The following is a 14,035-nucleotide window of genomic DNA, read 5'->3' as shown; positions in this document are numbered from 1 at the left end:
ACAATTTTAATGGTAACAATGGTAACAATTTTAAGATCTATGAAAGATTGATTTAAGACATTTTAATACCAATTAAGGCCTTAGATTTATATTGAAAAATTAAATTCCTTTTAAGACTTTTTAGGGATTTGCGGGAACCCTTTAAGAGCATGCATCAAAAATCGGCTCATGATCGTGTACAGTTTAAGAAATCTTTAATAAAGAAGTAAAGGCACTACTCTGAATGCTATCGAATTAGACTACACAAGATACACTCTGGGGAAGAAGCTTTACTGACAAAGTTTGTTATTTCCAAATAAAATAAGGAGATGGGAAACTTTTTTGAAACATGGAGTCTTAAGTTCATTTAGGCTACCAGACATTGAGAGAGAGCCAGACTTTCAGAAGATTGAAGAAAGGCTGAGAGATTAAAAGTACTTGTTTTATTTTTTGGGGCATTCAACCGCATTATGTCATGGAGTATGTTGGATTTGATCACCCTGGTAGCAATTTGGAAATCTCAAGAATCAAGTCAAGAATCTGCTTTATGTTGGAGCTTCACATGGCAAATATTTTAAGTATTGCCACAAAGAACAGTAATTTGAGAGGGTATAAGCTAGTTTAAAAAAAAAGAAAAGCAAAGCCTTTCAAAACCATTGATATGTTTAAAATAGAATCAAGGGAAGGACAGATGTACAAAGGTTTTTAAAAATGGAAAGTTTTTTTTTCTATGTGTTAAAATATTTTTTTGGCTGCCATAGAGCGAGAAAAGGCAAGACCATCAGCACATACTGTAAAAGAAAGGCTAAAATAAGAGAGTAAAACAAGGTTGCTTGGTTCAGCCACTCTAATGGAACATGCTGGATATGGCAATGAGGCAAGGAGAGTTACAGTATTCTGATTATTCTCTTCCTAAAATAAAGTTTTACAGTCAGTGTAAAGAGTGAATTGTAAGGTATTCTTTGTTCTTTTTTTAACTACAATCACCTTCTGACACGAGAAGAGGCCACACACTGAAATCAAAACGATCCACAAATCTAATTTTGAGTCACTAGCTAGTATGCAAACTTGTCAAATTGTTGGAACAGTGTAGTGATAAAAACTGATTTATAAATAATTAACCAAAAATGTCAGTACCAGCACTATGAAGGGGGAAGTCACTAAAACTGATAAGGTTAGTACGTATAAGATATTCATTCTGGAGCTAATTTAAAACTAAACACATGTAGGTGATGTTGTTTTTTTTAGAGAAAATAAATACCTCAATTACAAGACATTCAGTAAATATAAATAGGAGAAATCAACTTCAAGAAGTCAGAGCTTTATCTAACTAGGTATTAATAAAAAAAAAAAAAGTAACACAAGAAGCCATTCTTTGCTTGTTTACGGCAGAGGATTTAGGCCTCGTCTATATGAATTTGGGTATATCTGCCTGAATATTGGTTGGATGGGAGTCCCTTCCACATGAGGCAGAAGGAAAACCAATAACTAATTAATAATAACTAATTACTAATTAATAACTAATTACTAATTAATAATATCCACTCCAAGAGAGTCTGAAGGTGTCCCTTCGGCGGTTCAGTGCAGAAAAACAGAAACAAGAGAATGAACATAGGACTCTCCTCACCTCTGACTTGGCTGGACAAACACCGTCAAGCCAAAAAGTTTACAGATGTGTTTCAGAATCTATTAAATTTATAGTTGTATTTATTCCAACACATCTTGGTCCTCTATGGTGTACACCTCTTTTCTGATTCCTGTTATGATGGTTTTCCTCTTTCTCTTCTTCCCTCCTCTATTTTCTTTACTTTTGTGGCAGCATTACTGCGCCCCTAAATGGCATGGTATAAGTATTACAGTGCCCAATATGGCTCCTCCAGCTTTGTCTAGTTAAGTTTTTCTGCTTTTCTGTGTGGAATACCGCCTTTGGCTGTAGTGTTGGCTTTCACTTTTGATAGAAATTGATGATGATGATTGAAAGAAATGGGTGTCAACAAAAGGCTGAAAGTTATGCATTATTTTATCTCAGGGCGTCCTGAGTGAGATGCTTCACCAGTATAAATTCCCTCTTTCTGTTTTCCTCACTGATCTCTATTTAGTGACTGGATATTCGATTGGCTGTAGTAGTACACGTTGCTGTGAAGTCACCAGCTGCCATATTGGTACTCCCTAGTTAGACTGGTCACAATGTAACCAATACGTACGCTACAGCATCCAACAACAATGATTTTCTCATTCCGGGGGGGGGCTTAAGACTTTCAAAATAAAAATAATCACATTGACACACACTTGGTGTTCCATAGCACCTGTAGATTACTGCAATTTATGGTTAAAAAAAAAAGCACATCACAATACATATTCAGTATTAAAAAATTTGTCACAACAAAATTTGCGTGTTAATCGATGATAATAATACTGTACTTAGATATTAAGAATATTACACACACACACACACACTATCTGATGATGTGCCAAACGTGCTAAATTTATGATATACATATAATATACATGTATTGATTGCATTGTTACGGTAATTACATAATATTTTAAGATTTTACATCAAGACATAATTACATGCCTGTTAATGCTATAGTATTTTTCTATTTGCAAACATTGTATGCAAATATATATTTTTTTTTTGCTTGTGAAATGTATTTACACAGCTACACATGTCCGCATGTTTATGGCGCGACTCCATGAGACTAAGGAGTACCAAGATGGCGGCAAGTGACTTTAGTTTTTTGGCTTATCGACTATCCAGTGGATTAATAGACAGCAATGGTATTCCTCAGTAACATTTACATCATTATGTTAATCCTGATTGGCTATTAATGATTGTGACCTCAGCATCATCTAGCCTTTAAGTAGCCTGCACTATAAAGCGTCTTCTCACTTCAGACCTTGTCGCTCTTTGAATGCTATGAATGAGAACAGAACATTACCCTCTAATATATTCTGTTGTTCTGGGAGCCAAACAGAAATGATGACAATTTACATGTGGGGCGAACAGACGAACTAGCACATAAGTGTGAACTGCTGTTCTTCTGGCCCTTTTCAAGACTAATTTGTTTGGAGAGACGCTGCAAGGATCTGCAGACCCTGACAGCACATCTCTGAGGGCCACCGAGCTGCACTATCAATCCACCACCATCGTAATGGAAGGCACTTCCCTCTGGGCGTTTCACATGCTGGTTGTCTGCCTGTTCAGTTAGTTGACTTTCATGAGAGAAGTCAGGTCTGGATGATTCTGCCTAGCTGCTGAAAATACCTGGCCTTGAGATTAGCTGTTTTTTTCTTTTTTTTTTAAGAGCCAGAGAGGTGACAGCAACAAACATATGGAGCGGAGATGGGATCAAAACAGAACAAATAACAGGTTGGAAGGAAAGAAACCAGGGAGGTAAAAGGTGAAAAAACAAAAGGTGTACTATGGTCAGGATGGTACCTATGATCCAAATGAATACTTTTCCAGTTTAAATTTTAAAGGATCCTGAGCCCAAACTGCATCTAAAGCTTCTATCCTACGTCAAAAAAATGATCATTTAAAGATTTAAGTAAAAAAAAAAAATGGTCTAAAACAAATTGAACAGTCTGTTCAACCTCCCCATTTATGCATGCACATCACGGCACAAAGAACACAGGGAAAAAGTTTTACTTGTTTAAGAGATGGATTGTGACAGGATTTAAAGTTCTGGGGATTTTCTAGACAAGCTGATCCTTTATTTAACCTCAGGGTGTGTAACTTCTCCTAAAAAAGTTCATTTCTCTTCAGTCTCCTGGGAACTAAGCAGAAAGAAATGTTTGCAGCTGAAGTCAACATTAATTAGCTCATTTTACCTGCAGTAAATTGTTCAACAGTTCATCAAAGTGAAAAATACAAACAAAAAAAGAGTTAAAACAATAATAATGGCTTTTACAGAAATTTAGGTAAATTCGTTCTGTGCCACCATGTAGCTACGGTATGATTTCAGAAATATAATCAGTTTTGAAAAAGACAAGGAAATCCAAAAACAAAGGTAACATCAATCATTCTCCATAATTAGAAAAGAGTTGGAGAGTTAGAATATAAATGACAGGCTGGGCCACGCATCTCTAGACAAATTATACAGTAACGCATCTCTTAAAACTCCCAGTTCGTCTCTTTATTACTAGCAAAGGAAATATCTGAGTTGTTTTACGACTCAAACACCAGAGATATTTTAAGGATTAAGTTTGATGCTTTAAAAAAAACACTCAAAGAAATAAACAAGCCAATATCTGCAAATTTCATGTGGAGTTTATAATCTTTGTAGCAGTTGTTGTGCCATAAACCACGTTAATAATTTGGACATTGAGAACCAATGTCCTTGTTTTGTCTTAACATGATCACCAGAGAAGAATATGTAGTTTTGCTGATAAAACAGCTGTGAGACCTCTCTTCTCTGCTCTGCAATCCCCTTTTTAGCCAACTTGCTCCACATGGCAACTCCCACAGAGGTAGGTCTTGCCCCCCTCTGTGTTGAGAACAGTAAAAGACCACAGCACATAAGATTTGACTCTCTTTCCGTGAAGCTGCCCGGGGTTTCACATCGGAAGAGACAAAACCATGTCGCCAGGCCCAAAGGCCCAGATCTCTAGAAAAATCAAGGTTAACTCATGATGGTTGACTTTTCATAACGAAATTTCTGCAAAACAGACTTTTTTGCAACACATTTCTCTTGAGTTTCCGAACTTACAGAGTCGGACTAGAGGAGAAAGTCTCGTTGGTGTTGGTGTGAGCCGCATGGGACAAAGGACAACCCCCCCTTTTTGCTGTGAGTCTGCCCTGCTAAGCTGCTGCTGGATTAAACTCAAACCTTTCAAGCGGACATGGACAGAGGTTGGCAGGTCTGGCACAATTAGGGACAGAACAACGATATGTCTTTTAAAGATGTTGATCATTTCATGCGTTTACTGATGAGTAAAGACAAAGCTAACAGGATGGACTGCATTCTACTCTATGCTACAGTAATATGTCTGGAGCTGTTGTTGAAGCTTGGAAAAGCTTTATTTCAATAAGAGTTTAAACACTGATATAACATTAGTGTTCATGTGTTCCTCATATGCTCATTACATTTCCATTACCAAGTATGACCAAGAGTCATTTAATGGAATCCTGATGTCTATTCGCTGCTAGCTATTTCAAAGAGGGTAAAGAATGATTTGACTGAAGGTTATTGGTTCCCGATTAAGCAAATTTAATAAAACATAATGTTTTATTCACCTCATGGATTTGCATTGTGAATTGGTTTGAAAGCGTTCCAATTTCTCTAAGTTAGTGAAAAGCTAATTTGATCTTATCCTAAATTCTTCCAGATAAACTTTGGTTTTCAAACTCAAATCCATCTTAAACTGTAATATGGTTTTCAACCATTTTTCCCCTTCCTCCTTGTACATAATAGTTTAGTTTAGTTTCACTACTTTTAGTTAAGAGCACTAAACTGAAATATGTTTGACTTGGAGCTGAATGATTTATCTTAATAAACTCTTATATTTTGAACAGAACTTGCGATGAATTTATTCCATGTATGTGCAGAATTAACTGTTTGATCATGATCAGTGCTTGAATCACTCTTTCATTTATTGTTCTAACACACAGCTAGTAGGCGTGTGTTCATAAACAATATATGACAGTCCGAATAATATCTGATTATAAAAGATATTTGCCACCCGTACCGGGGAGGGCAATAAACTTCTAAAGGTATCAGAACATAATATGAATGCCCAGCTGGCTGGTAATTGGATATAACATTTATTCACAACACAGTGGATCATGAGTAGGAGGGGCGTTTCCTGGACCAGGGAACATTGGAGGCTGAAAGAGGTTTTTATTGAAGCCCCCTTGAGCATCCAGGCACCTTGTTTAAAGCCAAACACTGCATAATGTACAGCCTGCTATATATAAACCTCTAGACACGTCATTTGATTTAACCCGTAAATATCAGATCATCAGATTTGAAAAAAAAAAAAATCTTTAGAAAGAACTTATTACCCCTCATGGATGAAAAAAAGATGAGTGGTGAAAGCAGTATTCAATTCTTACAAAAAATTACTGGCTCATATTGTTTTCTTGCACCCTGCATGCATTTTTTAAAAATATAGACCACTATAACCTACATATGACGGCTAAACTAGACTTGTTAATTTTTGATTTCCATCCTCTCCATTTTGATTATCCCAGAAAAAGAACAAAGTTAATAAACATTCAGGGATGACTAACATAGTATTTTTTTCTTTTTAGTTATACTGAGGCTGATGCAACACCTACAGAGGTCTTTCTTTATCTTCTACATCTTTCCTTAAAGAAAAACATAGAAAAGAATAGTTATTTTAACTCTTAATTAACAAAAACTTAAGTTTCATGGTTAAATCAGTTTCACCAATTACACCCACTTCAATGCTTTAATCATTTAAAAACTGCCTCATAATGCCATGACAATACTGAACTTAAACTAAAAAACATTATTAATCAATTTTAGGATAATAGATGAAACCAACATCCTAATTTGATGGATAGAAAGACATAAGAAATATCCCAACAAGGTCTAAGTGCCTTACTCATCTGGGTATTTACACATAAACAATAAGATAATAAAATATTAATCTTGGATATAACATAGGGACTTCTTTGGTTGAAATTAAGTAAAGTTTTAAACCAACTCTTATAAGGTGGAAGAAATTAAATGAACTATGAGCAGAGTTTCTCAGAGTTTAATGCGCGTCACACCTATAAAAAAAATGTGTGCGGTTTGAACATAGCGCAGTTCTCTCACTGCGATCACATTGGTAACTGTGCATTGAAGTTGGTCTCAACAGACAAAAGACAGCAGGCCTTCTTGCACTGCGTACTGCCCAATGTTTACATGTAAACAGAACCAGACTATATTTTCATTGAAAATGTGGGAAATAAAGTTTTAAACCAATAGCTGTTTTTTTCCCCTCCTTTCTCCTTTGGGATTAACAGTATTGTTGAATTGACTTTTAAACCTTTGAAGGTATAGTGGAGGATGTTCTTTTTCCGGGTGGATCATCAAAATAAGTGGTTCTCCTAATTGTCAGTCATTCTGTTGATATGTTTACATAAGGTCGTCCTACTGGCTCGTCCTCATTTAGGCTACGTTTACACTGCAGCCTGAAGTGACCCAAATCCGATTTTTTTTGCCCATATGCGACCTGTATCTGATCTTTTCATGGCTGTCTGAACAACACAGATCCGATTTTTTTCCAATCCGACCCAGGCCACTTGGCTATGTGGTCCTGAATCCGTTACGCATCTGATCTTTTCAAATGCGACCTGTGTGTGAACGGCCAGGTCGCATTCATCCGACCTAAACGTCATTAATACGTGACAAAGGTCACCATTCTGCGTGTTGCTACGCAGAAGCGGCAAGAAAAACAGTGACCATGGCAGATGATGATGCGGGGAGCAGTATTTATGTTTAACCATATTTAAAAGAATGAGTTTTTATGGTTGGAAAAGATCGGTAAATGCGCGCCGGCACTACCATTCATGTTTACTTCCGTAAACATAGAGCACGCTGGCCTGTGACGTCATTGCATCCTTTACTGCGCATGCGGGACATTTGCGTTGTATAACTGCAGTTCACACAGGAGATCACATACAAGTCGCATATATATATATTTCATAAAAAAATTGGAATTGAGCATCAAGGCCTGCAGTGTGAACGTAGCCTTACACTTACCAGTGGTGAGTCTGACAAAGTGGAAAAATTGCAAATCTTCTTTTGGAAAGTAAGCTTGTATGAGCAACTTATAAACAGAGCGTGCAAGAGGAAAATGGGGTTATGCATGCTCTCGCACGTGTTTAATAGGCGTTCCCTCACAGGAGCGGGTAGAGATTGTGCATACACAGTTTTTATTTTTTAAAGTGGAGAGGGCGGGTCTTTTCAAACATTCACGAATATCCTCCACCGTACCTTTAAGCTTGGTCTGATTTAAGCTTGATGTTGCAATCATGAATCAGCTGCCTGCTATTCTAACCAGGATTAAATCCATTCCTTGGTGGCACATTCTGCCCACTGCCACCCAACACAGAAGAATTATTATCTTCCTTCTTTCTTTAACATGTCAACTTTCTGCCCCTCCCCCACTTGCTGCTGAACACTTCCCATGAAAAACAGCTAGAGAAATAAATCCAGGTGCTTAGATTAATTAGTAGTTGTTGATTAGAGTAAATGGCCATTAAAAATGCATTAAACTGAGCACTGAATTTCTAAAATAAAAATCTGGCATAATCCACACAAGTTATTCATTCCTTTGAATGAATAACTTGTGAACTTCTGGCTTTATCAGCAGTGGATGCCCTTATTAGGATCTCTGCAGCCTCATCATGCCCTCCTCTGGGCTCTTTTCTTTTAGCTCCAGCCCAGTGGTGAGTTCAGCACATGGCGTCTCACATGTGGCGGCAGCCTAATGTAGGATTAGAACCGCATTGTGGCTTACTGGGGTTGGGGGGGAAAAGGGTGCAGCTCTTGCAGTGGATGATCTCCTTCACGACTGGTACGTCCTGGGAGACGGGTGCAGGCACCATGCCGAGGCCAGGCATCATTGGGTTTATGGGGGTTATCCCAGCCATCATACCAAGGTTAGGATCAAAATCTGAAAGCAACAAAGAAACAGAAATGAGATCAAACAAAAATCTTCTCAAAAAAACCCCAACAAAAAACGTGTTTATTATCATTTCAACCCGTACAGAATATGCTCTCATTTCAAATTGTTTGTTTTTTCCTCTCTGTAAATCTTTAGCCGACATCAGTGACCCAGCGGCAGCCTACACTTAATGGCAAACACAGCCCCCTCATGAATAAATCATCTGTTAAACAACATGCATATTTTAAGACGTTTTCACTGAGTCACTCCTTCTCTGTCACCCCAGCTGTTTGAATGATGAACTCACAGATAATGTAGTTGGGTCTGAAACCTAAATCACAGATAAGATTTATTTGCAATATTGATTTACACAGCAGTGGGTAAAAAACATGAACCCAAACACAGGCGTATAAACGATGGTAGCATCCAAAGCTGCCACACACGCTTTTAAGTGCATCTGTGTGCCTGTAAGGAATGAAGTGAAATGCAAATGACTGAATCCTGGACCATGTGCCTTGGCTTCACCTGCAGAGGATTTGGAGCTGACATTTATTCGACAGGTTGCTTAATGCACACGCACCTGTGTGTGAGCATGCAGCAGCACAAATCCTTCACCAGAAATTATATGCACACTGCAATGCCCTCGATATGAGGAAAAAGAAGAAAAAAAGACTTTCAAGAACACGGTATTTGCTGACTGAGTGAAAGTCGATGGAATCAGTATCATGATACGCATAAATAAAAACTAACATGATGAATCAGACTTATCAGAAAATGAATCTTTAGATGATTTATGTTAGCATGGCTGCAAAATGCAGGTGTGGGCTATTAAACACAGCATGCTGGGTAATAACAGTGGGGAGAATGAGACCCTCAGGGTTTCAATATTAGACTAATTAAAATCAACATGCTAAAATGGTTTCATAGAACAACTTAACTTGGTAAAAAAACAGAAAAATAAAACAGGAATAAAATTGTAGTTCAAGTCAAAATGAATTTCATGATACTTTACTGTTTGTTTAATTGGATTTTATGTGCAAAACCAACCCAAGTGGTGCATAACTGTAGAGGAAGGTAGACAGTAAATGTTTCTTCTGTAATTACATCCCCTTGGTCTGATATGCCTTAATGAAATCCAGCGCAACCAATTGCTTTCAGAAAGTCACCTAACAGACTCCAGCTGTGTGTTATTCTCAGCATAAATGCAGCTGCTCTGTGAAGTCCCAAGAGTTTTGTTAGAGAGCACCAAGAAAAAAACAAAAAAATAAAACAAACAAAGCTGCAAGGAGGCCCACTGGTAACTTTGGACAAGCTGCCAGGATGCACAGCTCAGGTGGAAGAGTCTGTCAACAGGTATGGCATTATTTAAAAAAAAAAACAAAAAAACTGGAATTTTGCATTAGGATTGAGTATAGAAATTCAACACATTAACTAAACTGCTTCTCTTCATCCAGGAAAGGTAGAAGTCTCTTCTTAATTTGGCTTTGGGACAAAAATCTGTCCAATCGGGGTATTAGTGTCACTTAACATTAAAGGTCTTGTCTTAAATCATGAAGGTCTCATCACATAGAGCATCTTGAGTTACTACACTGTTGTTCCCTGAACCGTACAAATTGTACCAAAAAACAGGCTAAAATTGCAAGGCAACCAGACAGCTGTCATGACCCGGATGACTGAGAAAATACACAAGCAAACTGATTTAAAAGGATGGTCCAATAAAAATACAGACAAGGAAACCATTTTACAATTATTGGAATGACATACAAATTGATATTAAGATTGTTCAAAGTTTCAATAAAATCAAATGTTTACATAAAATGTTAATGCCTTTCCTTTGTTCAATAATTAGAACCTTTCAAAGGGTTCCTTCTTACATTTGAACATCTGAGCTAGGATTTGTTTGATTTCGGGGCCTATTTGCACCATTTCCACCTATTTCCGATTTTGTAAAATAACTGCACATATGAATGGTGATTTGGTGAATAAAGATGGTTCTGATTGTAAAAATGTCAAGTCCAAAGATCATTTTCAAATAATTTCTTCAATATCCTAGGTACCAAAGTAGAAGACTTATATCTTACAATAATTTGTGTAAATATTGGGTTTTAATACCTGTAAGTTTCTCAATGCAGCACAGGCTGCAGCTTTAAGTTTAATCATGTATAAAATAAAAATGCCACAATGTTTTTTTTTTTTTTTCCAATCTTCAAAAACATACTATGAAGTTTAAAGCACATTTTGTTTACTTTAAAACATCTGTTAGATTCGGTGCTCTTTTGGGATCATAGGTCTAGTTTAAAACCCTGGAATATTATTATTTTGATGGTAAATAAAAAACAGATAATTGTCCCCTGCTTTCATTTTGAAATGCTTCAAAAACCTGAGCTCAGAGATAAATTTAGTGACTTAATTTGCTTATAAATCAATGTTAAAAAAGCTTAATTTCATTAAGTTGAATTAAGAAAAAAAAAGTAAAATGTAAACATTTTCTAATTCCCTGTGCTCTGCTTTTTCATGCTTATCGTAGCTTGGAAAATTATAAATTGAACTTATAGGTGTGACTTTATAGAAATGTATCCTCTTAAAGGGGCCTGAAATATATTAGTAGGTGTTGATTATTTTACCCTTCAAACATGAAAAAAGTCAAAGAAAATATTTATTTAGCATCAATTTGGCTTATATTGATCCAGAAACTTCTCCTGAAAACCAATTTCCTTTAAGCACACTGCAGCAGAAATAAATTGATGAGTTAAATCACAGAGAGTTCGAAAGAATAAAGAAATATGCACACTAAAGACACAGATTAGAGAGCCTGGGAAGGACAGGATGAAATACATATATTAAGACAGATAAAACTGGCTGAAGGACAAAACTGAGAAGGGGGCAGACATTAGAAGTATGTTATGGGAAAAAATGAGGCCATTAAGATTAACAGAAAATGAATGAAAAAATGTACATCTATACTGATGGCTTCAGCATCAGTCTGTAACCAGGTGTGTGAGAAACTGGGATAAGTATCTTTGTTGCTATGGCAATTGATTGCTTCTTCTTGTTATTGTAAAAAAAGAGAGAAGAAGGATAGAGGGTAAGAAGGAAGATAAGAAATGGTGGATTAAGAAAACTGAAACATCCGCAGCCTGAATGCAAAATGTTTCGCTTAAAGAAGAAAAAACAAGAAAAAGTAAATAATAATGGATTCCAACAGCAAAAGCAGTGATGTGGGAGGTTATCCAAAGAAAACATTGTAAACAGACCTTGGAAGACACGCTTTATTGTGTGACACATTGCTGCTCCAGTGGTATAAAGAGGATATATGCTTATGAGTTTCTACATCGATAGAAAGCAAACTAGATTTCAGAGCACGTGGAGAAAACGATCTGGTTACATCAGGGTGCTATTTCACAGCGGTGCTGCTCATTTCACCACTAAAGAGAGTGCTTGAGTGTTGGTGTGTGTGTGTGTGTGTTCCGCTGTGTATTTATCCCTGGCCATTAAAAGCTTGAGACCTGAAGCAAAAATGTAGCCAAGCTGTGTGTAATAAAGGAGATTATTTACTTCTTCCTCTGGATTTCCAGCCTCACCACCGTTGTCTCATCTCCATTTTCAACAAAATAGCCAGAGGACACATTTCATCACTGACAATCCATTATTTTTCTCTCCTTCAGTCACAACTCATTATAATGCATGCTGTAAGTGGACACAGATGAGCATGTAGTTTTCTGCATAAATAGCTTCTCTTACTGTTGGAATTTGCTGTTGGGATCCAAATTAGAATTTTGAAATGGTTAACATTTCAGGCGGCAGCGTGTGAATGATGACACGCAGCTGTTTTCACTTTTTTCTGTTTACAGCTTTGGTTTATACTGATGCTGCTGTCAGCTGGGTCTGGTGGGTCATATAACGAAAATAAAAGTAAGACAAGAAGGATTTTAAAGTTGCTGATCTCCTAAAAAAGACAAAAAAATAAATAAAACTGTTATTCTGTCTGTAAGATATTCAGCTCTAAGGCCACCTTTAAAAACATTGTTTCCAGCAGGTTACAGACTCACTATTTTATGTCCAAGAAGAGGTCATTTGATCTCACAAAGTTGTCTCCAAAAAGTTTTAATGGCTTGAACTAAAAACAGAGAAAAACCAAATAGGAAGCAAGTGACCATCTCAATAAAGGCAGGTGTTTGGACAGCTTGCTGCTCTGCAGCATACCAGCATCTCCTAAAGGTAAATGAGGTATATTTTCTACATGTCACATTCTGCTTCTCTCTTACAAACAATCTTTGCAGAAAACGTTGACTGCAGTGAAATTCTGCCCAGCGCGCATCACTGTCATCCAATAGAAGGAGCATGCATCCACTTGCAGGTTTGTCTGTTTAACTAACCTTGGCGGTTGGGTCGGGTACTCTTGCATTTGAACAGATACCAAAGCTGTGCCTGGTACCTGAAAATTGGTGTTAATACTTAATTGTAGCCATTATCTCTACCATGCAAACATGTTCTCAAACCCTAGGCTTACCTGGCTGTAGATAATGAGTCGCTAACAGATGCTAACGCTGCAGAATGCAGGAGTAGTAACCTGGTTTCTTCCTGTTAAAAGGGAGTTTTTCCTCTCCACTGTTGCTACAAGCATGCTTAGTGTGGGGGATTGCATTTGAGTCAATGAGACGATGCAATCGACTGGTTTTCCTTAGATAGAAAACTTTGAATCAATTTGACTGTATGATCTGGCTGAACTTTAAAGTGCCTTGAGATGACATGTGTTGTGAATTGGTGCTATATAAATAAACTGAATTGAACCTTGGATCTGAGGCTGTTAAAAAACTGTTAAATCTTGAACTTAACCAGATGCTTCCTCAGGTTCGAGGTATCACCGCCCCTGGTCTTATACTTTGGTTTACAAATATTATAGTGGAAACCTCCTTCCAAACATTTATGGTTAGCCATGCTTGAGCTTTGTTTACTGTAGCTGTGGCTTCTACCATCATAATGCTCTTGTGCGTAGAGTGTTGTGTTAGCTATGTTAGCCATGGAAAATCGACCAGTCTTCCAATCCCTCTCTGTCACAATGAAGGTACTGGTACCATTTGATTTGACATAAATAGTACTAATGGAATTCGGTCAGAGAGCACCAACTCTGGTACCCATTCCTACTTGGCAGACTGTATGATACAGAAAGCTGAACAACAACATCAGCACCGGCGTCCCTGGGTCCACCAGAATCATTCCCAGGAGCAACGTGCTTAAAAAAAAATGTTTTCTCTGCTGTGCTGGGTTTCTGTATGTAACACAAATATCCTGTCCTTGAATTGGTTAATGTGATGGGAACTGCCAGAAAAGTTTGAAAGTTTGAAGAAATTTGCCGCGCTCTATCCGCATGTCCTCCGTCCCTTTGGGTGCTCCACTTCACTCTAATTGCCCACTGTGAGGCATTTGCATC

General features: G+C 37.4%; 1 protein-coding gene across 2 annotated transcripts in view; it reads right to left on the bottom strand.

The window, feature by feature from the left end:
• LOC107098493 (ecto-NOX disulfide-thiol exchanger 2-like) overlaps positions 1-14,035 on the bottom strand; it is a 245,190-nt gene that overhangs the window by 16,026 nt on the left and 215,129 nt on the right. For both annotated transcript variants that reach the window (XM_015396212.1, XM_015396214.1), the window contains one exon: positions 8,458-8,613. In XM_015396212.1, coding sequence (XP_015251698.1) covers positions 8,458-8,613 — 156 coding nt within the window. The remainder of the gene's footprint in view (positions 1-8,457; positions 8,614-14,035) is intronic.

This window comes from Cyprinodon variegatus, unplaced genomic scaffold, assembly GCF_000732505.1.
Source record: "Cyprinodon variegatus isolate N-32 unplaced genomic scaffold, C_variegatus-1.0 Scaffold783, whole genome shotgun sequence".
Taxonomy (NCBI): Eukaryota; Metazoa; Chordata; class Actinopteri; order Cyprinodontiformes; family Cyprinodontidae; genus Cyprinodon; species Cyprinodon variegatus.
Note: the sequence above shows the minus strand (reverse complement) of the source record. Positions and strands in the feature narration are given on the sequence as shown.